At 41.4% G+C, this 25,219-nt stretch overlaps 1 protein-coding gene and 1 pseudogene across 1 annotated transcript in view; both read left to right on the top strand.

The window, feature by feature from the left end:
• The window catches only part of LOC148365010 (4-hydroxyphenylpyruvate dioxygenase-like), a 28,844-nt gene extending 5,979 nt beyond the window's left edge, over window positions 1-22,865 (top strand). Inside the window, exons 3-15 of the mRNA XM_088334969.1 lie at window positions 2,578-2,604; window positions 3,200-3,262; window positions 7,499-7,603; window positions 9,302-9,344; window positions 11,082-11,164; window positions 11,237-11,326; window positions 11,405-11,508; window positions 13,591-13,668; window positions 17,537-17,699; window positions 17,767-17,838; window positions 19,033-19,155; window positions 22,202-22,318; window positions 22,379-22,865. Of these exons, the coding sequence (XP_088191095.1) occupies window positions 2,578-2,604; window positions 3,200-3,262; window positions 7,499-7,603; window positions 9,302-9,344; window positions 11,082-11,164; window positions 11,237-11,326; window positions 11,405-11,508; window positions 13,591-13,668; window positions 17,537-17,699; window positions 17,767-17,838; window positions 19,033-19,155; window positions 22,202-22,318; window positions 22,379-22,501 (1,191 nt within the window). The 3' untranslated portion in view covers window positions 22,502-22,865. The remainder of the gene's footprint in view (window positions 1-2,577; window positions 2,605-3,199; window positions 3,263-7,498; window positions 7,604-9,301; window positions 9,345-11,081; window positions 11,165-11,236; window positions 11,327-11,404; window positions 11,509-13,590; window positions 13,669-17,536; window positions 17,700-17,766; window positions 17,839-19,032; window positions 19,156-22,201; window positions 22,319-22,378) is intronic.
• LOC148365011 (U2 spliceosomal RNA) lies at window positions 14,765-14,901 on the top strand (annotated as a pseudogene).
• Window positions 22,866-25,219: the final 2,354 nt, after the last annotated feature.

The raw sequence follows: 25,219 nt of genomic DNA, 5'->3' as shown, positions 1-25,219 counted from the left end.
AGAAGAGACCAAAAGAATCCATATTCTCCAAATGGTTCAAAAACAGCATTCAATTTACTTCGGATACGTCTTGGATTGGGATTTTAGTCAGATTTTACAGGAACGATAAGGGGTTCAAACAAAGACAAACAGGCTGAGAGCAGATACTGGTGAGGTAGGCATTTCAAAATCATCTATTGCATCATGAAACGTTGTCGATGGAGGAGTTACCATCTGAACACTTCCATCAGCTTTAAACTTATTCTAATTTGACTGATGGTAAGTCGTGTTGGTGGTTATTTGTTAAACTCCTTTCTGAATTATTTTCAGACTTTCAGTAACATTTCTTAATACATTTCCTTTCTTCAAAGTCAAGTCTAGCGGCCATCACTCAGTTTAATGCGTTCAGTCTAGAGCAGGGGTCTCAAGCTCACATGAGTTGGGGGCCGTTGAAGCTAGGGTCCGGGTGTGGCTGGTCCAAATTGAGTTTTTCACACAACAGCGCTGATAAAAACATCATGCTGTTCCTGAAGGGACAGTGTTTTATATTTGTCCACTAGATGTCACTGTGATGTGTAGTATACCAAGAATGAGTCTAAGAAAAAACGCAAACTACAGAGATTGAAAGTAAACAAAAAGGCCCTTTTTTTTCATTTTTTACCCAACCTTTCTCGAAGAAAGACAAAAGAAAGGCAAAATATATTTTTTAAATAAGTTAAATACGGGAAGAAGAAATTAAAAAAAGTACCAAAAATGGAAAATGGGAAAAAGAAAAGTAAGGAAAAAGATAAAGAAAAAGGAAAAATGGAGCAAAAGAAAGAAAAATGAAAAAAAAGGGAATTAAAAAGAACAAAGACAAAAACCAAATAATTTTTTTCCATCTTTTTTTTTTTCATCTTGAGTTTCACTTGTTGCCCTATTTCTTTTTTTCTCTTTTTTTTATTTTCTGTCCTTTATTCTTTTCTTTTTTTCTTTGTGTTTTTTTCTTTGTTCTTTTCCTATTTGTTTTATTTTCCAAATTAATAAGGTGCATTTTGGTCATTTTGATTCTCTGTATTTTGTCTCCTTCTGTTGCGCTTTTAGCACTCGTTTTCAGTGGCACAACAGAATACAGTGACATCTAGTGGGAAAATAATACACACTGTCCCTTTAGCTTTCATATCATGGCGGTTACCGCTAACTCCTCCTAGGGATGCAAAAGGACCCTGGGCCACTAGTTTAAGACCCTGGGTCTAGAAGTAATTTCGAGCCTAAGAAATCCATTTTGGACCAACCTGGGTTGTAAAAGCTCGAACCAGCCCGCACTTGACCTATGAGGGACCGAGCCCGGGGTAAACGAATTTTCATATTTTGTTTGTGAGGACAGGGGAAGAGGAAAGTTGATCTGGGCCGACTCTGCCCTCCTGCCGCGCACCTGCTTTTCTGTGTCCGGCAAAAAAAAGTCAGCAAGAGAGAAGCCAACCCGACCCAAACCTGAATGTAATGACTGACATTTTAGACTCCACCCGAATTTCATGCCCAGTCATAAGATCTTACCTCTAGTTTACTCTATAAAGAAAGAATAAATAATTGAGTTACCAGCCGATAAGATGTATACAGATATTTGGGACACACTATCTATATTTCTTTAAGTCCCAAGAGTATTTTATTGAAAAAACTGTTTTGTGGAGTTTTCTTGTATCTCTGCACTTGTATCTCGACAAGTGCCTTAAGCATGGTAAATGGTCCACATTTATATACAGTCACTGAAGACCTCTTAGGGGTTCAGTGTCTTGTCCAAGGAAACATGAAAAAAATACAAATTAATGGATTGTTGTTTTAATCACTGATGCCCAACAATATATACATTTTTTCCAGACAGTTCAGAAAACTGTGAGGTTTTACAATGAGGAGTGATCTTCCTTCAAACCAATGAGAGCCCTTAACAGTTGAGCCTCCTCTTGCTGCTAAACGATAACAGATGGGCTGTTATATTACTGTTTGGTTTCAGAAAACATGTATGCAATTCTGGGCTTTTGTGTACATATATAGTTGTTTCTCTTCTCTTTACAACTGTTTGTAAGCATGTTAAGTTGACTATAAACAGCTCCTATGAATATGTATGAACTGGAAACTAGCACAACAACTTTTACAGTTGTTCATTTAGGTTCATGTTTACCATTTGTGTTACTATTTGCTCTTTTTGTCCCTCATCATTAGGTTTAATTTCAACTATCAAGACACTATATGCTCGTTTTCCCCATCTATTTTTGAAAATTGTTTTTACTATTATTATTCTATTTACATAGTGATTGTTCTAAAATATTTCTATTGTGGCAGCTCCTAATCTCCTCCTCCAAAAACTCCTCCTCAAAGTTAGGGATGGCTTAGGCACATATTTTTTGTCAGTTTTCAATCCAAAGGTTAATCGGATTCCTCACGGACGTGAAATATCACCAGGGACAACATGGTGAGTTATTTTAAAAACTGTACTTGAAAAAAGTATGGAAAAAAAAAATTAAAAAAAAATAATAAGACCATGCTTTTGGCACAAGGGTGGCCTGGTAGAATAAACTTTCATTTAATATAGTAAATTGTTTATGTGCTTTCCTTTTGCAGACAACATACACGGACAAAGGCGAGAAGGTAAGAAAATGAACTTGACTGTATGCTTCAAAGAAGGGACCATTTTAGGTTCAGAATGTCATGTGTCTCTCCCTTTCCACCAAAACCCACATACAAACGTCATTCAGTCATTAAAAAACATGAATTCAGTCATTTAAATAAGTAATACATTTTGAATAATAAATAAAAAACTACCTGTTTTAATACTAAGAAGATGAGATTTCAGTGTCATAAAAATCAGTATCAATTCATAACTTTTTTTCTTATGTTTAAAGGTTTATAGATAATCCATCAAAAAGTGATGATAACGTGGAGAAAATACATAAGTATCGGTCCTGGAAATTAAATAGACCGAACCATTTCAAGTATTTTCAACGCTGCATTGTTCACATTTTAGTTTTGTTTGACTTTTTTTGAATATATCTAGCGTTTTTCCTCATTTGAGCCTATCCTGTTTGTTATTCAGGAAGAGAGAGTTTTGAAAATTTTATAATTTTGGGGGGTGCTTGCGTTGAAATCGTGGGTGCCAATAACGGGCTGGTTACGCCCATGCTTCAAAGTCATCATTTAATGTTTTTTTTGTTGTTTTTTTTTTGTTTTTTTTGTGTGTGTACAGCATCAGCATGGACAGTTCCTGTGCTTTGATCACTTGACTTTCTGGGTTGGGAATGCAAAACAGGTATGCTGAATGTGGGTGCCTCTAATCAAAACACAAACAGTACACGATCAGCTCGAAGTTAGAAGTAAATACATTTTTATGAAAATGGTTACTCGCAGGGGTGATTTTAGGTTCAGAGCTTTGGGGGTGCGCAAACTATGGCCCGCGGGCAATATGTGGCCTATAAGGCTTCTTCATCAGGCCCGCCAAACAAAAATGGTCAAAATATATTGAAGATATATAGGATTTTACTTGTAGTACTAGTAATAAAAAAACTGGGGTGCCAACTTTGTCCCCATTGTTCTTTTGTGTGTGTCGAACAAAAGTACTACAAAAATGTTACAAAATGAATACAAAACTAAACATCAAATTTAGTGTTAAAAACAGGGACCTTACATATTGTTTTGTCTCAATTTTGAAAGAAATACAATAAAAATACTACAAAAATATTACAAAACTAAATATCAAATTTAGTGCTTAAAGCAAGGACATATTATTTTGATTTTATTCTGATAAGAAAAGTACTACTACAGTAAAACTATGATGCAAAAATACTATTACATAAATAATAAAAACAGAAATACAAAAAATACAACAACAGCAATATGTATGGAAATACCACAAAGACACTAGTATGGAAATACTTCAAAATATTTCTACAGAAATACTAAAAAAAATACCAACACTGTAACACTTTAGTAAAAAAATGCTGCAACATAAATATTAAGACATAAATTCCAAAAAAATACTTTTACAGAAATATTACAACAGAAATTCATCCATCCATCTATCCATTGTCTTCCGCTTATCCGAGGTCGGGTCGCGGGGGCAGCAGCCTTAAAAGGGAAGCCCAGACGTCCCTATCCCCAGCCACCTCCTCCAGCTCATCCGACGGGACCCGGAGGCGTTCCCAAGCCAGCCGAGAGACATAGTCTCTCCAACGTGTCCCGGGTCGCCCCCGGGCCTCCTGCCGGTGGGACATGCCCGGAACACCTCCAGATGGAGGCGTCCAGGAGGCATCCTTATCAGATGCCCGAGCCACCTCAACTGGCTCCTCTCAACGCGGAACCCAGCCACCCTGCGGAGGAAACTCATTTCGGCCACTTGTATCCGGGATCGTGTTCTTTCGGTCATGACCCAAAGTTCATGACCATAGGTGAGGGTAGGAACGTAGATCGACCGGTAGTTCGACAGCTTTGCCTTTCGGGCTCAGCTCCCTCTTCACCACGACGGACCGGTACAGGGTCCGAATGACGGCAGACGCTGCACCGACCCGTCTGTCGATCTCCCGTTCCATCCTACCCTCACTCGTGAACAAGACCCCAAGATACTTGAACTCCTCCACTTGGGGCAAGACCTCCTCCCCGACCCGGAGGGAGCATACCACCCTTTTCCGACTGAGTACCATGGCCTTGGACTTGGAGGTGCTGATCCTCATCCCGGCCGCTTCATACTCTGCTGCGAATCGCTCCAGCGAGAGCTGAAGATCGCGGCCAGAGGAAGCCAACAAGCACCACGTCATCTGCAAAAAGCAGTGACGCAATGCTGAGGCCCCCAAACCGGACTCCATCCCCACCAAGGCTGCGCCTAGAAATTATGTCCATAAAAGTTATGAACAGAATCGGTGACAAAGGGAAGCCCTGGCGGAGCCCAACCCTCACCGGGAACGAATCCAACTTACTGCCGGCAATGCGGACCAGACTCTGGCACCGGGCATACAGGGACCGCACAGCCGGGATAAGACTGTGCGGTACACCATACTCCCGAAGCACCCCCCACAGGGCCTCCCAAAGAACACGGTCGAATGCCTTCTCCAAGTCCACAAAACACATGTAGACCGGACAGGCAAACTCCCATGCACCCTCAAAGACCCTGCAGAGTGTATAGAGCTGGTCCAGCGTTCCACGGCCAGGACAAAAACCACACTGTTCCTCCTGAATCCGAGATTCGACTTCCTGGCGGCCCCTCCTCTCCAGTACCCCTGAATAGACCTTACCAGGGAGGAAGTGTGATTCCCGTGTAGTTGGAACACACTCTCCGGTCCCCCTTCTTAAAGACGGGAACCACCACCCCAGTCTGCCAGTCCAGAGGCACTGTCCCCGATGTCCACGCGATGTTGCAGAGGCGTGTCAACCATGACACGCCCACAACATCCAGAGCCTTAATGAACTCTGGGCGGATCTCATCGACCCCCGGGGCCCTGCCACCGAAGAGTTTTTTGACCACCTCGGTGACTTCAACCCCAGCGATACAAGAGCCCAACCCAGAGTCCTCAGGCTCTGCTTTCCCAGAGGAAGACGTGTCGGTGGGATTGAGGAGGTCTTCGAAGTACTCCGCCCTCCAATTCACAACGTTCCGGGTCGAGGTCAGCAGCGCCCCATCGGCACTATACACAGTTTCGATGGCACACCGCTTCCCCCACTAAGACGCCGGATGGTGGACCGGAATTTCCTTGAAGCTGTTCGGAAGCCGGCTTCCATGGCCTCGCGAAACTCCTCCCATGCCCGAGTTTTTGCCTCGGCAACCGCCAAAGCCACATTCCGCTTAGCCAGCCGATACCTGCTAGCTGCTTCCAGAGTCCCACAGGCCAGGAAGGCCCGATAAGACTCCTTCAGCTTGACGGCATCCCTCACTGCCGGTGACCACCAACGGGTCTGAGGGTTGCCGCCGCGGCAGGCACCGACAACCTTACGGGCACAGCTCCGATCAGCCGCTTCGACAATAGAGGCGCGGAACATGGTCCACTCGGACTCAATGTCCCCCGCCTCCGTCGGGACATGGGCAATGTTCTGCCGGAGGTGTGAATTGAAACTTATTCTGACAGGAGATTCTGCCAGCCGTTCCCAAAAGACCCTCACAACACGCTTGGGTCTGCCGGGTCGGGCCGGCATCTTCCCCCACCATCGTAGCCAACTCACCACCAGGTGGTGATCAGTTGACAGCTCCGCACCTCTCTTCACCTGAGTGTCCAGAACATGCGGCCGCAGGTCGATCATCAAACTATGGCCTAGGGTGTCCTGGTGCCAAGTGCACATATGGACACCCTTATGTCTGAACATGGTGTTCATTATGGACAAACCGTGACGGGCACAGAAGTCCAATAAAGAAACACCACTCGGGTTCAGGTCAGGGGGGCCGTTCTTCCCAATCAAGCCCCTCCAGGTCTCACTGTCATTGCCCACGTGAGCGTTGAAGTCTCCCAGCAGTAGGAGGGAGTCCCCAGGGGGCGCGCTCTCAAGCACACCCTCTAAGGACTCCAAGAAGGGTGGGTACTCCGAACTGCTATTTAGTGCAAAAGCACAAACAACAGTCAGGACTCGTCCCCCCACCCGAAAGCGGAGGGAGGCTACCCTCTCGTCTACTGGGGTGAACCCCAAAGTACAGGCGCCGAGCCGTGGAGCAACTAATATGCCCACACCGGCTCTGCGCCACTCACCACGGGCAACTCCAGAGTGGAAGAGTCCAACACCTCTCGAGAGGATTGGTACCAGAGCCCAAGCCGTGCGTGGAGGTGAGTCCGACTATATCTAGTCGGAATTTCTCAACCTCTCGCACCAACTCGGGCTCCTTCCTTGCCATAGAGGTAACGTTCCATGTCCCAAAAGCCAGTTTCTGTAGCCGGGGATCGTCGCGGCCAAGGACACAACAGAAATACTATAAAAAAGCAACTACAGTAATGCTACTGTGTTATATGTATATATATATATATATATATATATATATATATATATATATATATACATATAAAATAATATTGAATATGTATGATTAAAAATTATTAAAAAGGTACTATGGAAATCAAGTCAATGAAGACCTCCGAAAGTGTTTTACCCTTACGCATTCACACACACTCACATACCGATAGCATCATCGGTCATGCAAGGAAACTACCTGCGTATTGGGGGCCAAACCTACGTGAGGGCAAGAATATCTAGTTTTGTAATAATTCTGTAATATTCTTTGTAGTATTTCTGTTGTACTTTTTTGTAGTAGACACAAAAAGGCATAACGGGGACAGAGCTGGCACCACAAAAAACATTTTTTACTAGTAGTACTTTGTTAACAATTATATATTCTGTCACCCACGACCCTAGTGAGGATAAACTGAAAATCGATGGATGGATATTGTTATGATACGTTTATCAGTTTTATTCAGCGTGCCGTAGTATTTTTGTTATTACGGGTTAAAAAGCCTGACATATTTTACCCACCCCTGCCTTAAATGAAGTAGTATAACGCAAATGTTCTTTTTGATAGGCAGCATCGTTTTACTGCAATAAATTTGGATTTGAAGCATTTGCTTACCAAGGCTTGGAGACGGGCAGTCGAGATGTCGTGTCCCATGCAGTTAAACAAGGAAAGGTAAGATGAATTAAAAGAAATCTTGAAAAAATAACTGTCAGGAAACGGACAGGGAAGCAGGAAGTCAGAGCTCATATGCGTAGAGGATCTGTCACTTTAATTAGGAAATAAAAGTTGTCCAACACACAAACGGACCAAAGACAAAACAAAACAGGTTCAAAGGTAATCAAAATTACAAACTAAGCATTACTCAGAACAAACAGGCATGAACAGGTTTTCCTCAAGGTTAAGCAATGGTCTGGCAACGGGCAGTCCCAAAAGGAGCGTTTAAGTACTCCACAAACAATCAAGTTCAATGCGTCTCAGCCGGTGTCAAGGGGCGGGGCTAGCTGGATGCCATGAAAACTGTGCAGGACATGACAGAACCCCCCCTTCAAGGGACAGCTCCTGAGGTCCCAAAAGGAAACAAATACCTTGCCCCCCAGAATGGGTCGACGCTCCCGATAAGGGCAACCCCACTCCCCCTTCCGAAAACACAGGAACGGAGAGAGGCAGGAGCGGAAGGCGGACGAGTCGGGCTGGCGATCGACGGAGTCGGGCTGGCGATCGGCGGAGTCGGGCTGGCGATCGGCGGAGTCAGACAGGAAAGCCGGGGAGTCAGACAGGAAAGCAAGGGAGTCAGAAAGGCAAGCAAGGGGGTCAGACAGGCAAGCAGGAGGGTCAGACAGGCAAGCAGGAGAGTCAGACAGGCAAGCAGGAGAGTCAGACAGGCAAGCAGGAAAGTCAGGCAGGCAAGCAGGAGAGTCAGACCGACAGATGGGAATAGAAGGTCGGCCGACAGGCGCGGCGTTGAGGCCGACAGGTGCCTCAGACAGCTCGGCGCCAAATCTCCCCGGGAACCCCATTCGAGGCACAGCAATGGCCATGACGGGCGGGGCCGTGGTTTGAGTGGGCAGGGAAGGTGACGTCGCGGCCAGAGAAGGAGCCGCGGAAGGCGGGGCCGTTGCCAATAGGAGCTCATTCAGGAGACGAGTTGGACCGGTGGGTAGAAGAATCGGACAGGCGGATGGTTGAATCAGGCAAGCAGGCGGGAACCACAGACATATAGGGCGTTGCAGGAGAGTCGAACGGGTGAGTCGAAGAGTCAGAAAGGCAGGCAGACGAGTCGGAGTGGGGAGCAGAAGAATCAGACGTGCGGACGGGTGAATCAGGCAGGCAGACAGGTCGACAAGCAGGCATGGCAGGCAGACATCGGGACAGGCGGACGGACGGATCTCGAGACTGGTGGGAAGGCAAGCAAACGGACGGACATCGAGACAGGCGGAAGGACGGACCTCGAGACCGTTGGGAAGGCAGGCGTCGAGACAGGCGGAAGGACGGACCTCGAGACCGGTGGGAAGGAGCGTTTAAGTACTCCACAAACAATCAGTTCAATGCGTCTCAACCAGTGTCAAGGGGTGGGGCTAGCTGGATGCCATGACAACCGTGCAGGACATGACAACAACTGCAAATACAAAAAAAAAAAATCCCGCTATCGAACATCCTAATTAATAACAGTTGTTACAGTTGTTTTCCGTTATGCTATGATATATTTAAGCATATGCCTCTTCCTATTCCTTTTCGGACATGTTACATTAACATTGCTTTTGTTTGTTGACTTGTTTTGTTTTTGTTTTTCTGATGTTAGTAATAAAATTTTGTCCATTCATTCATTCATGTATTTTTTCATTTATTCATTTTTTTGTGTATATCAAACAGATCATTTATGTATTCTCATCTGCTCTCAATCCTGGAAACAAAGGTAAAGCAGAATTACAAATACTTGTATACTTTTTAATCAAAGTAAATTGTGTTAGTGTCAATGAAACTATTTGCATGCTCAGGCACACTATTTTTGTCATTATTTTTACAAGTCTGCCCCCCTTAAGAATGGTTTTCTTACCATGTGGCCTTCAAGCTAAAATTAGTTTGACTTGCCTGCACTAATAAATACAGTGACATCCAGTGGTCAAATATTACACCATGTCCCTTTAATTTTCCAACCCCTTTTCCTCACGAGTGTAGCATGACAAATGTAATCTTGAAGGTACCCTTTTCAAGTCGAGTCACTTTTTTTTATATAGCCCTTAATCACAAATTGTCTCAGAGGACTGCACAGGCCACAATTACACTATCCCCAGATTTGAAACCAACATGCGGACAGGGAAAAACTCGAAACCGCAACATAAGTAAAAAGAAGAAACCTTGGGAAGGGGCCACAAAAGTGGTAATCCCCCTTCCAGAATGACCATGCTGAAATACATGTTGCATTGGATACCAATACACAAAATGTAGTCAACATCATAAAAAAACACAGGTAATATGTAACATTGTCCAAAAAGTCCATGACAGCAACGACTCAGCTTCCCATCTCAGCCTGCTCATTGATGCAGATGATGACATGCTTCAGGTCCAGGTTCTGGGCAGCTAACACATTATTTCACCAACAACCGCAGTGGGAAAGACAGGAAAAGAAATGTATGAGCTCAGCATCAGTCATAAGCTATAGAATAGAAGTGGGTCTTTAGTCTAGATTTAAGAACTTCCACTAAGGTTGCAGATCTTATTTTAGGTGGCTGAGCATTCCACAGCAGTTCGACTCTCCTGGAAAATGCTCTTGAGCCTGCAGATTTCTTCTTGCCTCTTAAGGTCACAAGTCACAAACGGAGGCTCCGTGCAGGAACATAGGGGGAAATCAAATCAGAGAGATAAGAGGGGGCAAGTACATGCAAACATTTGTTTGTTAGTTAGAGAACCTTAAAGTCACATCTTAAGCGGATAGGGAGCCAGTGCAAGCTAGCTAATATAGGAGTTATATGGTCAAACTTTTTGTCTTAGTCAAAAGTTTCACTACCACATTTTGAACCAGCTGCAAACCTTTGCTGCTAGACATCAGGAGACCAGAGAGCAATACATTATAGTAATAAAGCCGAGAAGTAATAAATGCATGATTTATAATCTCAGTCTTTGTTTTACGCAGCGTCGGGCGAATCCTCGTAATATTAACGAGGTGGAAGAAAGCTAATCTAGCAATGTTTTACACGTCTAACTGAAATTTTTGACCAATTCTCTTTGGGTGATATTACATTTGTCAAGGTTCAGAGCAGTGTTTGAGAACAAATCACGACGATGAGCTGGACCAACAATCAACATATCAATTTTGTCTGCGTTAAGGCTCAAAAAATTAAGTGACATCCATCTTTGTATCTCAGTAAGGTAGGCCTCCTAATTTATACCACTTAACGGAGCGTTTGTCTCCAGTAGCTCATAGTGTCGTCTGCATAACAATGGAAACCAATATTGTACTTGCGGATAAAATCACCAAGCGGGCATATTAATACTAAAAAGACGGGGCCAAGTACATAGCCCTGTGGAACGCCACAGGTGACATCAAAATGTTCAGAGAAGGGGAATTGGTGTAATATAGGCAAAAAAAGACTTTACTGATAAGTCAATTTGGTAAATCATACATTAAATTTCCTTATCTACTATTTGTCAGAAATGGGAGATCATTTAGTCAAGCATGGGGATGGCGTAAAAGATATTGCAATTGCTGTGGAAAACTGTGACTTCTTGGTTCAGGTAATACAAAAAGAAAACAGTCTCGTCTGCCCATTAACCTGAATAAAAAGCAAACTTAATGATATGTGACAGAAAGCCAGAGAGCGAGGAGCAATCATCGTAAAGGAACCCTACACTCTTGAGGACAAACATGGCAAAGTTAGGCTTGCTGTACTGCAAACAGTAAGAAAAAAATGTATTTTACTCAAATGTTTAAGAATCCCTTATCAGGATTCATGTGCTTCTTTTTAATTGCAACAGTACGGTGACACCACACACACATTTGTGGAAAGGGCCGGATACAGTGGGCTTTTCTTGCCAGGCTTCCAGACACCTCCTTTTAGAGATCCCCTGTTAGCCACATTGTGAGTATCACCTCATTCATCCAGTGACTTATCGAGTGGTTTGTGGCTGGTAAGCAGTGTTGGTCATGTTACTTTTAAAAAGTAATTGGTTATAGTTACTACTTTTTCCAAAAAGTAACTGAGTTAGTAACTGAATTACTCGATAGTAAAAGTAACTCGTTACCAGCAGTGTTGGGGATAACGGCTTTATAAAAGACGCTGTTACGAAACAGTGCTATTTTTTTCAATGGGGTAATCTAACTAATTATTTTTTCTGCCGTTACAACGGCATTCATGTTTTGACGGTAAAAACGATGCATTACTTAGACTGCAGAACGCCAACACCTTTCAAGATAGCGACTCCCACATAGTTAGATAGCAATTACGAATAAAGTATTTACTAATGTGCCAAAGGAAAAGGCAAATGTGCAGCCATCATTGCCGTGGCAACCAACTCGTTTCGATCGCGGACAAAAGGTCTCTATGAGCCGGTTGTTGCAAGGGAACAAGGCGAGCCGGTTCCTCACCAATCAAAAGCTGGTTCTGTCACAGACCAGAAACAGACACAGGACCCAATAGCGCTCGTTTTCTCAGTTTTTATTAATAGAGAGGGAGAGCAGGGCTTGCTTCCACGATCCGATGGTTGACGGACAAGAGGAGCAGGAGATGCACAAGTAGCAGTTCCGTGTCTAGCGAGGAGGGTCGAGGACAGGCAGGAATTACAAGTCGTTAGCCGGAACTGGAGAGCAAGGGCGGTGTAAAGTTCGGAAACGAGGTCGGCAACAGGAGACAGGGAGGTTACGGGGCAAAACAGATCGGATAACGGGCAGGCAGAACGGGGCAGAGTCAGGTCCGGAAACAGGTTGGCAACGAGGATCAGGCACAGAAAAACAGGGAAGGAACAGAGTCTGACGTAAGAGCTTACCGAGCTGGGAGCAATGGTTTGCATAACGATCTGACAGGGATCTCTTGGAAGTCGCGGGTTTAAAAAGAGTACATCAGCCAATCAGCTGTCCGGGCTGTTGGCGCCAATAAGCAGTCGCAGGTGCTCTGAATCGGCAATCATGACAGGTTCCCTTCGAGACACCTTTGTCGTCCTCTGATTGGTCAAAAGGCATTTTTGGGAGATGTTGACTTTAAATTTGTTGAGCACAAAAATGTTAAAATTGTTTTGTATTTTATCTTTTTCTTGTAGATTTATTGATATTTCAATTATAATTTTTGTGTTTTTCAGTATTAATGTGTTTCAATATAAATGTAAAGTTGATTCTTTGTTCTTTTATCTCTCTTTTTCCTTTTGTTATTGTATTTGTCCTCTTGTTTATTTTTTTCAATATTTCTCATTTTAGTCTTTTTTCCCCTCCTTTTTACGTCATTCCGTGCTTAATGTAACATAATAATTGCTAATGTAGGAATTAAAGCGACAAAAACAACCTGAAGAGCCGCTTGGGACCCAGAAGAGACAGCTCTTTTAATAAGCCAAGCCGAAAAAGCTGGTCCTCTAAAAATAATCGGAATTCACATCTCTCCAGGTGTTTCGTATTTGCTCAAAAAATTTCAAATTATTTGAAATACAACAAATTATTTTTAAAGAAAAGGAAATAGTTAATTTCCCTTTTTTGGGAGGGGGAAAGTACAATACTTTTATTTGTTAAACAAATACTTGAGCAAGTGTATTGGGTTTGTTCTTTGGGGCGGCAGTAGCTCAGGAGGTAGAGAGCTCGTCTTGGGATCAAGGGATCCCAGTTCGAATCCCGGCTCGTCCGTGTTACATGTCGAAGTGTCCTTGGGTAAGACACTGAACCCCTAATACCCCCAATAAGCAGGTTAGCGCCTTACATGGCTGCAAGGCCGCTATTGGGAAATGTGGAGCACATTGTAAAGCGCTTTGGGAAGTCATTGACTTGAAAAGCGCTATATAAATGCAGATCATTTCATTTCATTTTCATTTCATTTCATTTTATTGTATAATACAGTAAGAGAGTATTTAATAAATAAATAATGATTACTACTTTTTGAATATCGCAAGCCCCGCAAAAAACAAAGGATTACTGTATATTCAATTGTTGGAACTATTAACGCAACTTCACTTTTTACCGACAGGCCCGAGGGAAAGCTCAACTTTATCGATCATGTGGTGGGAAACCAACCTGAAGATGAGATGGTTCCTGTGGTGGAATGGTGATGGTTGTTTATTTTAATTATTATGTTTTGGCTGTTTCCGTGGCAGTTGATTCATTTTATATTCTGAACAATAATGACTACAGTATGGCTCCGGGGTTGGGAACCATTTTGACCCAAGGAGCCATAAAAGCAATAATATTTAGATTTTTATTTTTTGTTTTTTTTTTATTTTTTGAGAGAGCCACACCATCTATTTTAAGACCAAATTCAACAAAGCCACCAAATCCGCTCTCCAGACAAAAGCTATTTCTTTAGGACATTTTGTTTCACTGTGTGATGTTTGATGATTTGATCAAATCTATAAAATAACAATAATGCCAGAGCCTGTGTCCCATATCAATATAAATAGATAAATATACCATGCAAAATTCGTCTCCCTCTCGCAGTTACTTAAAGGTGGTGTGAGTCATTAGAAAACTTGAGCCTGCAATCATGACATAAAGTCACCAGGTGATGGCAGTAGAGTAACACATGTTTAACACGCTCGAAAAAAACTCTTCCTTTTTCATTTTTTGGGGGTTTGTTTTGCCCCTGAGCAGGCCTTATAAAAGTAAGATAAAAGCAGATAGGTGCGATGTAAAATAAAGCATAAGGGCTCTTTGAACTCAATTGGGCATTGTTGAGAAGTCCTTAATAAAGAAAAGATTTAACTTTTAACTTTTGAAAAACACCTCAAACTACGCACCCCACCTTTAAAATCGTTGCGGCTCATTCTGACTGCCTTTTTTTGTCCTAAATTATGATTTCAAAGAAAGGTGCTAGTAAAGTTATTTTGTAAAAATGTCACAAAGTACAGCAGACGAAAATACCAACGTATTTACATTCAGCGCAGACGGCGCTGGGCGACAAGAAAGAGTGCCCTGTGTATAGCTCCGGCCATTCCTACCGTTTACCCAATTAAATTGCTGTAAGTGCTTTGCTAGGGCTTTTGGGTAAAACGTTTTTTTGGGGTTAAAGTTTGTTCTGTAGCATTTCATCATAAAGTGTCTCAACAATTACCATAGATTGTTCAATGAGCTTCCATAAAAAGGCTTATTTAGCACTGAGTACTTTATGCTCAGCTGTGAGCAAATGGATATATTGGTGTTGATGCATCGTTCTCACTCTATCTATGAAGTGTAATAGCCATGATCTTTGATTTTTGCAATCCGGAGATGGAATAAGAGCTTGCTCTGTCCACTCCACGCATCGGCCCGGTATTGCAGTACCTCCGGGAACGGTGCATTCGCAATGATCGCGGCAAGGCTTTAGGGCTAGGACCTTAGCTTGGCCTTTTGGCTGAGAGTAAGTGTCCCGGCTCCTTGGCTTTGGAGCGTATTATGAACTGTCCGATAACGGATAATGGATAATGAATAACGAAGATAGAACAATAACCCTTAAAAAAAAACCTACAGCCGCAACAGGGTCTGTTAATGTAAGACTTTGACTGTAAATTGTCAATTGGAAATGGTAAATACAGTGCATTATCATGACAAAATCCAAGTCATATTAGACCTCCATAGGCCCTTACTAATTAGTCATATGTGTGCAATGTGCCACTTACCCATCCATTAAACACACTGACAGCAATGTCAGTCATCCAGGAAGCCTAACTGCTTATCGGGAAAATTGAACACTTGCTTGTAGATGAAGGCAGGTAGAATATTCTGTCAAATACGTCCTTTTTTAGAGGTAGAATATTCATTATAATTCGTTAAAAGAATACTCAGATGAAAGCAGATAGGAAGCTCTGACAATTCAAATAACTTAAGAGTAAACGCAAGCATATTAAGGTAGAATACTCTGACAGTTCAATAGACCCTTTTAAAATCAGCGCTATCAGCAGAGACCGAGATAGTTAAACTTGTCTCCTATAGAGACTGAATTGAACTCTTATTACATAAGAGCGATCTCGGCTTTTGCAAGTCTGACAATTGGCTCTTCGGATCATATGAAATAATTGCTTGACTTTGTTTTATCTCAAAGCTTTTCGCACTCATTAAAAGACCCCTGGACTATAGCCTTTTTTGTCTGAACCTCACACAATTGTTTTTGGGTGTACATCAGCAACCAGGGTGACGTTGCATATTTTTCTCCCATTGTGGCTCTTCACATCTGGACCATGTTTTAGCTCGTAAAGGGCTAGGCCAAGTAAAGTTGCTGATTGGTAGATTCCATAGGGAGGAGAAGAACACATTCTTGAAGGCACCAACCTCCCTACAGGAAACCTGCCATTTGGGCAATTCATGCCTTCCTGTTTTTCTCTATACTAAAATTATAGATAACTATCCTTATTGGTTATCTTTGGGCACGATATTCCATTATCTGCACCGCTGATTCTCAGTAGGGTCGCAGGGTTGCTGGAGCCCATCCCAGTCTGTGGGAGAAATCAGAGTGCCAAGAGGAAACTCTCGCAAACATGGGGTGAACATGTAAACTCCGCACAGGAAGGTTGCTAGCTGGATTTGATCCCATGACCTCAGAACTGTGCTGGGGACGCACTGACCACTCAACCGCCGTGCCGCCCATTCTTGGACATGTAATTAGGATGAATTCAAGTTATTCTCCTTTCATCAAAATGCAAGGATCCATTTTTTTCCCCATACCCTCATTTCCGCCTCTGGCTCTGATCATTGTTGTGAGGAGTGAGGTTTTAGGACAGGGGTCTCAAACTCAACTTACTCGGGGCTGTCGGAGCTAAGATCTGAATAATGTTGGGGCTGTCAGGTTATCCACAATAAAACGTCTGATTATTGTCGTATATATTCAGCAAACACTTTGCTACTCATAAAAAGTTATTAAAAAAACATCAAGACTTATCATGAGAATCAATCATCAATAAATGAATCACCAATGCGCATGTGATGCACCTATATTAAAGGTACAGTGTGTATTATTTGATCACGAGATGTCGCTGTATTGTTTAGTGAAAAATGAAAACAAGCACTACAAAGCACAAGGAAGAACACAAACTACACTCAAAGTGAACAAAAACACTGCTCCTCATTTTTTTGCCTTGCCAAAAAATCGAAAGATAAAATGATAAAGAGAGAAAAGAAAAAAGAAAAGAAAAAGATTTTTTTTAATGAATTATAATTTGTTTTTACCAAGAGGAAACTTAATTATACACACTCCCTCTAAAACTTTTGTATTCGGGTGGTGGCCTCAAACTGCCATCTCACTGGCCGCAATCGGCTCCTGGGCCAAGAGTTTGAGACCCTGTTTTAGAAGTTGGTGTAAAAAAGGGGGGAAGTAAAAAAATATATAATTTTATTGAACAGGACTTTTATTTAAATAAGATTAATTACTTACACAGTTACATAATTTATTTTTTTACAGCACTACCTTTCTCTCTCTTTCCCTGTATATTTCTTTCTTTCTTCATCTCTCTTCTTTTTCTTTCCCTCTTTATCTATTTTATCTCTTTCTCACTCTTTCTTTATTTCATATTTTTTTCCCTTTTTTCTTTTTTCTCTCTCCTCGCTCTCTCTCTACCTTTCTCTCTTACTTTTTCTTTATTCCTTTATCACTTCTCTTTGACTCTCTTTGCCTCTCCACCTCTCTCTCCTTATCTCATCTTTCTTTCAATATTTTTTCTCTCTCATTCTTTATCTCGTTATATCTCTCTTTCTGTCTCTCTCTTTACCTCTTTTCCTTTCTCTTTCATCTTTTTCTTTTCTTTTATTTTTAAATCTTTTCACTCTTTTGTTCGCTCCCTCCCTTTCCCTCAATCTCTTTCTTTCTGTTCAATCTACTAGTCCGGCCCTCATGAAAATATCTTTCCTACCATGAGCTAAAATGAGTTTGACACATGTGCCCTGAGACAATTGACCGAGCTGATGGTGGGGGACAAATTATTGTTTAACTCTGATTCCTGACTCCTAAGGTACCGAAAGAACCTTCTTTTTCACCGATTCTGGTCAGTGGATGACAAGCAGCTGCAGACAGAGTTTAGTTCCTTGCGCTCTGTTGTAGTAGCTAACTATGAAGAGACTGTCAAGATGCCCATCAACGAGCCTGCAATGGGCAAGAGGAAGTCTCAAATCCAGGTTTGGTTGAAATCATTATCAGCCAAACATTCGTGTGATAAATAAAACAAAAAAATTGTATTTACAGGAGTATGTGGAATACTATGGAGGTCCAGGTGTGCAGCACATTGCCATGAACACATCAGATATTGTTACATCAGTAAGTCTGTAAAATTAAGCCTGGGTATTACAGAATTATTTTCCATTGAAATCCAAAATAATTCCTGCACAAAATATCGAAACATTTACTAGTGGTTGAGCTCACTTAGAATGTAGTAAATTCTGGATGTATGGATATATATTGTATGTGCCGATTATTGTTATTAGTATCAGGGGCGTTATTACAGGGATGGGCAGTGCCCACCCAGGGACAGGCTCTGCCCACCCAAAGAAATGTGGATATAGTAGTGACTGCAATCTGGGCAGCGCATATGCTATCTCATTCATATTGTGTATGTCAGCGGACACTTGCGTGGACTCTCCTGCCCCCTACAGCATACAGCACAGAGCGTGTGTGTCAGTCACCACGGAGCAGCCCCTCTCTTCATATCCCTTTGTCGTTGTGATGGGAAACTGGGAACTCCGTCTCTTTTTAGAGAAGCAGCTCTTTTGGCTTGGCTGACTAAAAACAGCTGTCTCTTTCGGCTCCTAAGCGACTCTTCTGATTGTTTTTGTTGCTTTAATACATATATTACAAATACCAATTATTATGTAACATTATGCACAAAATTACTTAAAAAGGGGAAAAGTACAGCAGAAGAAATGCAACAATTAAAAAAGAAGAAATTGTGAATATTTTGATTTTCTAGTTTTTGTGGTTGACTGAGTCTATTAAACCCTACTTACATTTATTAACATGGTAGTAACCTAATAATATCATAGTAACAACATAGTAATAACAACAATAGGTTGATGTTTTAGAAATATACATCAAACTGGTTGCCCTTTGCACTATTTAGGAACAAAAAGTAGCTCTCGGCTTGAAAAAGGTTGAAAACCCCTGGTCTACAGGTAGATTTCTGTCCTTGGCAACAAATCATGACTAAAATGTGGTTAAATGCTTGAATATGAAAACACAAATCTGGAAGTGGTGCAACCAGAAAAAAAACAATGAAGAGAAGCTGACAATTTGGCATTATTCTATAAGCATTGATGGACAAAATATATTTAAAATAAGTCTTTGAAGATATTTTTTAGGCCAGGAGAGAAGGCCTTGTAAGACAGACAGCCTGCCACTGCATTTAATAGGCAAAGGATGAATGGTTTTGTTTTACATTGGCCTCAAATTCCTCTTTTGTTTGTTATCCATTACTGCATAATTAAATCCTACAGTATATAATATATATATTTGCAGATCCGCAACCTGAAACAGCGTGGGTTGGATTTTATGTCTGTACCTGATACCTACTATGTCCAACTGAGGGAGAAGTTAAAACACTCCAATGTGAAGATTTCTGAGGACTTGGATGTCCTTCAGGTAGAGTCAATTTTTGCAGAACCATATTGGTCCTTTGCACGTGATGTCACGTCGCCTTCCCTGGCAGAATGAGAGCTATGGCGGACGGTAAGAGCACTTGTGCGCGCAGCAGTTGAATAAGCATGTTGAGTTGAACCAAATACCAATAACCACCACAGAAGAATAGAATCACCACTTTTTACCATGATGATTTATTCCTTTGCCAACCGGCAAGGTTCTTAGCCCAATTTGAAATGTTATCGTATCCGTTTTGATCAAGACAGAAGACGGAGATGTCTATCTGCAAATAACACTGAGGGACTCGCAGCCCCTTAAATTATTCCAGGGGGCTGTCCACAACTGCCCGACCCCCATACGCAACAGAATTTCTCAAGGACAAACTATGCGCCTTTATAATTTTAATAGATAACCATCAAATTGGGTGGTCATCACTGGAGGAAGGTCTCGACTGTGTAGTGGAGGTAGATGCTGGATTACTGCCATCAGCTGGCAAAGAAGGAACATCATTGTTCTCGGTTTCTTTACATACTAATGTCAGAAACTTTAGCAATGATCCTAAAATAAATGTATATAGAAGGAAAATAGGCTATGGATGGTAAATAGGCTATATTAGTTTCATCAATTACATGGGTTTCATATTTCCTCATTTTGGAACAAATCTTAGAAAAGACAGTTTACACGGGTGATCTGAACAGGTTGATGATTTTTGAACAGATGCACAGCTTGAAAAGTAGCTCCACCTGTAAAATAATAAATACAGAATATTGGCATCACCATCACAGATTTGCTGATGACAGCTTTCACCTTTCCAAACCACGAACAACGTGCCACGTTTAAAAAGAATAATTACAATTTTAAATGGCAATAATAAATCCACAACAATCTGAGTATATTTGTATTACCCTTAATGGGCTTTTAAAGAAAAAAAAAGTACTATTGTATTGTAGACTACTTAATAATATGGCCATAGCTTTTGACGTTTAAAAAAACAACATGAATAAAGTATGGTCATGCTATTGCTAAGGTGAGTGAAACTAGACCAGCCCCATTTACACTACATCATTCATTATCAACGGTAGGGGAAAGATACTATAGAGGGCTCCGCGCTTTGTGCTAAAAATAGTAAAACGGCTTCGTGCCGCCATCTTGGAAGTCTGTGATAGCGAGAGGATCAAATATTTACTCAGTTTGTCTATTTATTTACTCAACTAGCTTCGTTTGTGTACGGATTTTGTCCATCAACACTATGGAAAACTACGTGGAGAGTTTAGACAAGCAAGCACGCGAGCGGTACGCTGCGAAGTTGCATTTTATGGGAAAATTGGATCCCTACAAAATTAAAAACAAGGACTGGAAGTCTGATCCCGATTTGTTGCCGTGTGTGACTTACATCGAACTTGTTAACTATCTTATTTTCCACCCAAGTCCCTTTTGTGAACTGAAGGATTTTCAAAATTACAAAAGTATGGAAGCCTACGACAGATTTGTGTCTGGTTGGGTTCGGGATGTGTCTGTGCACACAAGCGAAGGTGATGAAAACAAGACTGTGAAAGGGAAAGTTCTACATTCTCAGAGTTTGTCTCAGCCAAGTTTACAACCATGGATCATTGTTGACAAGTCATCATCGATTCTGTGTGCCCATTGCAACTGTGTTGCAGGTTTAGGGGAATGTTGTTCTCATGTTGCTTCCCTTTTGTTCTATGTTGAACAACCCGGGAAAGGCAACGCTTCTCCGAACGGCGCACCGGTGGCTAAGATAGCTTAGCTTTCGGGGGCTTTAAATCCTCTATTGACGCGAGTTGACTGAGGAAAGGAGACTCTCTTTCCCTGAAACCGCGTTGAATTTCTCCACCAAAATAGTGTACGAATGAGAAACGGAGTTTTGTTCGGTTTTTAAATGTCGTTTTCGGCGAAATACCTCACATATATGTTATAAAAGTAGTTTGGGGTCGTCGAGCTGTTGTCATGACGTACACATGTCCCATAACCTTTTTAAAATTCATTTCTACATCATAAATAATTCAATTTACCTGTCAGAAAGTGGTCCGAACAAACACGAACACAGTCAAGCTTTGGCAAATTCGACCGGTTGATAGCTGCCAGCCACATTCGTCTTCGTCGTTCACTTTTCTCCTGAGCTTCAATCCCCTGATCGTAAACACACTTCGGAAGTCCAAAGAAGCCCTTCCCACCCTTTTCCCCTCGGCTACAACAGCCAACAATAACGCACGTATTCGGCATTACAATGTAGAATCTAACTGGTTCGCTGAACAATAACAATGAAGTGAAAAGCTTTGTGGACTTCCAAAATGGGCGCCAGCAATGCATTGTGGGTAATCTTAGGACCTCGAAGCACTCTATTGATCTCTGTTCATTATTGTATTGCTAGTGAACTACCATCTTGCTTTCTTCTCTCCTCTTCTTTTTTGCTTTCTTTTTTTCATTCCCGGAAGGATAGTTTCCCTTCATAAAGAAGGTTTCATGGCAATTTTCAATTCTTCACTCAACCAGCTCAGTAGCCTAGATGGTAGTGTGCCCGCTTTGAGACTGGGAGGTCGCTGGTTCGCGCCTCGGCCGAGTCATACCTAATTGGTATAATGGCGGCGCCCTCTGTTGGCTGCGGCTGCATCGACTCGCTACAACGGGTCAGGTGTATCGACATTTCGTTCTGTGTACATTGTTACAAAGAATGACAATACAAAGGAAATTATTATTATTATTATTAACATCTCTATCAACTGCAATGGTAATTTTTGACTCTCTGTCGCCACCTAGTGGGGGCCACAAAGCAACTGCCTGGTGAAAAAAACAACGCCCATGTGTATCGGTCCGTAGCTAGCATTCCTAAAGCCGCCATTTTTGTTCATAGGGCTATTTCTGCTGTCCGACAAGGTGAGCCACCTTATCCTACAGCAGCATAATATTTGTTTGATCAGTCACAGCCAATGGCGTTGGATAGTATAGCTTTTATTGTTGTTGTCTACAGTTTACTGGCCTCGTAAATAACAGAAAGTCTGATTACATCTGTCATTTCCCTTCTTCCCAGGAGCTGAAGATCCTTGTGGACTACGATGACAATGGCTACTTACTTCAGATCTTTACCAAACCAGTTCAGGACCGCCCCACTGTCTTCTTGGAAGTCATTCAGAGACATAATCACCAGGTTAGAACACCAAATTAAGGAATGACTAAACTTTTTTTCATTCCCATTGTATGTATGCAGGGTTTTGGTGCCGGAAACTTCAAATCTCTTTTTGAAGCCATTGAAGCGGATCAACATGCCAGAGGAAATCTGACTATCCTTACACCCAACAGTGTTACCAAGGATAATCTCAACAATTTTTAAACAATGTAAATTCTGGTTAACACACCTCTTGGACAAGTTACGTAGAGAAACCTTATTTAAACACACATGTAAACTTACTTGACTCTTAGATTACAATTCAGTGTTTTTTAGGTGGTATTCCTTTTGAAACACATTTTAAGCACATAATTGAATTGAGATTAAAGTGAAAGAAAACACAGTTGGAGTTATGAAAATTTGGGTTAATGTGGAAACTAAAACAAATAATCATATTTATATACATAAAACAGTTAACATGTAGTATCCCCTATTTCCTATACAGGTCAATTTGGTGCACAATTAAAAAGGTACCTTTGAGTGTATTAGGAGAAATGTGGAAAAATAAATGTATCTGCAGTATCTAACAATTGACAATAAATAAATTAGAGAACAAATTAAAAAATTAACCAATAATACATTATTGTATCTGCAATAATTCATACCTTTAAAAATATATATTTTTTTGCCTCCTAAGATAAGGGTGGTTGTTGAAGCTCTCATTGGTTATTTACTGAAGAAATGATCTAAATGGCCAAATCTTTCCAACTCAAGGGTCTCAAACGCACAGGCCAGTGGCCGCAATCGGCAATTTGAGGCCTCTGCCTTAATATGAAAGTTTACCGTAAGTGCAGCCCAAGCAAATAATAAATTGATTTATTACCAATTAATTGATTTTCATATTCATTACTACAGGGTTTGTACACCTTTTTGATGGCAAAATTGAAGCACTTTTAAAGCCATATTTCAGATCTTTCCATTCAACCGATATATAAACAGTAATCAATATATAGCCCTGTTGTTTGAGGTCCCTGTGTGCTGCCTGTAGGAAAAACAAACAGAAAATGTCATAAATCCTAAACCAAATATTAAGCCACCAGATATTAGTTACTGTATGGCATACAGGGTTGGGTAGGGTTACTTTAACTTGATTACTTTCAATTACTATTGGATTACTCCAATACCAAATATGCTAATTAAAATTATTAAAATTATGACTCACAACACGTGGTAAGTTTTCTCTCCTTGCTTTGATCTCTTTGATCTCTGGCAAAACTAACATAAAATGCGACAGAAACAAAATGAAAATAAATCCAAACAGCTTGCCAACATCATTTTTGCCGTTCCATGTATTCCGTTACTCCCCAAGCCTGCACAAAATTTAGTAATTTTATTCATATTTAGTTTCTTTTGTCTTTTATTAGCATATTTGGTATTGGAGTAATCCAAAAGTAATTGAAAGTAATCAAGTTAAAGTAACCCTACCCAACCCTGGGGGCATAGAATATGTAAATGAAACTGAGTTGTGCCCCATTTCATTAGTGTTTGCTGCAGTCTGTTTGATCTATGTTGTTTCAAATGTTCTTGTTCTTTTTCTTACTGGAACTCAATGACCACAAACTAGTAAAATGAAAGTCAGATCTAAAGTTTAACTTATGTGTGAACTAAAGCAAGTCTGTGTCATTTTTAAGCTGACATGATTACTTTTTTTCAATCATTGCGTGGTCTATTGAGTCATACTGCTCAGAAACATGGCAATAATTTCAAGTATATACATGCACATCGCCCAACATGTTTCCCGATTTTTAGTCATTAAATGACTAAGCCCCAATTCCAACCCCTGATGCTAAGAGCCAAGCAGGAAGGCATGGGTACCAATGTTGTAAGTCTTAGGTATGACTCGGCCAAGACTTGAACTTGTGACTTCCCAGACCTAGGGCACCAAATGAATTTCCTAACCGCCTGCCATACTGTGATCTCATCAGCCGTACCGCTTATCCTTATTAGGGTTGCGGGGGGGGCTGGAGCCCATCCCAGCCATCTGTGGGCAGGGGACACCCTGAATTGGTTGCTAGCCAATCGCAGGGCACACGGGGACAGACAACTCATTCGCTCATTCACATCTAGGGACAATTTGGACCGGCCAATTCACCTGAAATGCAAGTTTTTGGAATGTGGGAGGAAACCGGAGTGCCCGGAGGAAACCCACGCAAGCACGGGGAGAACATACAAACTCCGCACAGAAAGTCTGGAGCTGGATTTGAACCCACGACAGGTTCCCATGACATGAACTGTGCCGCACAAGCGCTAACCACTGCGCTGCCGTGCTGACCGCCATACTGTGATGTCTAGTCAAAAATATCTTCTCATAGCATATCTTTAAAATGTTTTGTTTTTTTCAGTAAGCCTGTACAGTATATTCATTCAATAAAGAAAGATCAAGCATCCAAATGCCTCCTGGTTCAAATTGCTTTACACAATAGCTTAAGTGCTGGTTGGGAACATTTGCATTGTCCTTTTCTGGGATTTTTTGAAGCAGGGGTGTTACCAAGGGCCGAGGGGAACAGAGGTGGGCAGCACCCACCAATGGACACACTCTGTCCACCCAAAGAAAACTGAATGTAGTGGTGAGGGCTGTCTGAAAAATTGAAGAAAAGACAAACAAAAGAAGAAAAAAGAGGAAAAGAAGAAAATAATAAAGTAAGAAACATGTAAAAAGCCGGGGGGGGGACAAAAGAATGAAAGAAAGAGAAAGAGAACAAGTAAAAAAGGAGGAAAAAATAGATAAATAGGAAAAGAAAGAATATAGAAAAGGCTAGGAAAAATAAAATAAGAAATATTTAAAACATAAAAGGAGAAAAAAATAAAGCAACAGAAAAGTAAAAAGCTAGGGGGATAGAAAACAAAAGAATTAGAAAGATAAAAAAGAAAGAACACATAGAA

This window comes from Urocampus carinirostris, chromosome 5, assembly GCF_059441175.1.
Source record: "Urocampus carinirostris isolate Australia breed hairy pipefish chromosome 5, RoL_Ucar_1.0, whole genome shotgun sequence".
Classification (NCBI taxonomy): Eukaryota; Metazoa; Chordata; class Actinopteri; order Syngnathiformes; family Syngnathidae; genus Urocampus; species Urocampus carinirostris.
Note: the sequence above shows the minus strand (reverse complement) of the source record. Positions and strands in the feature narration are given on the sequence as shown.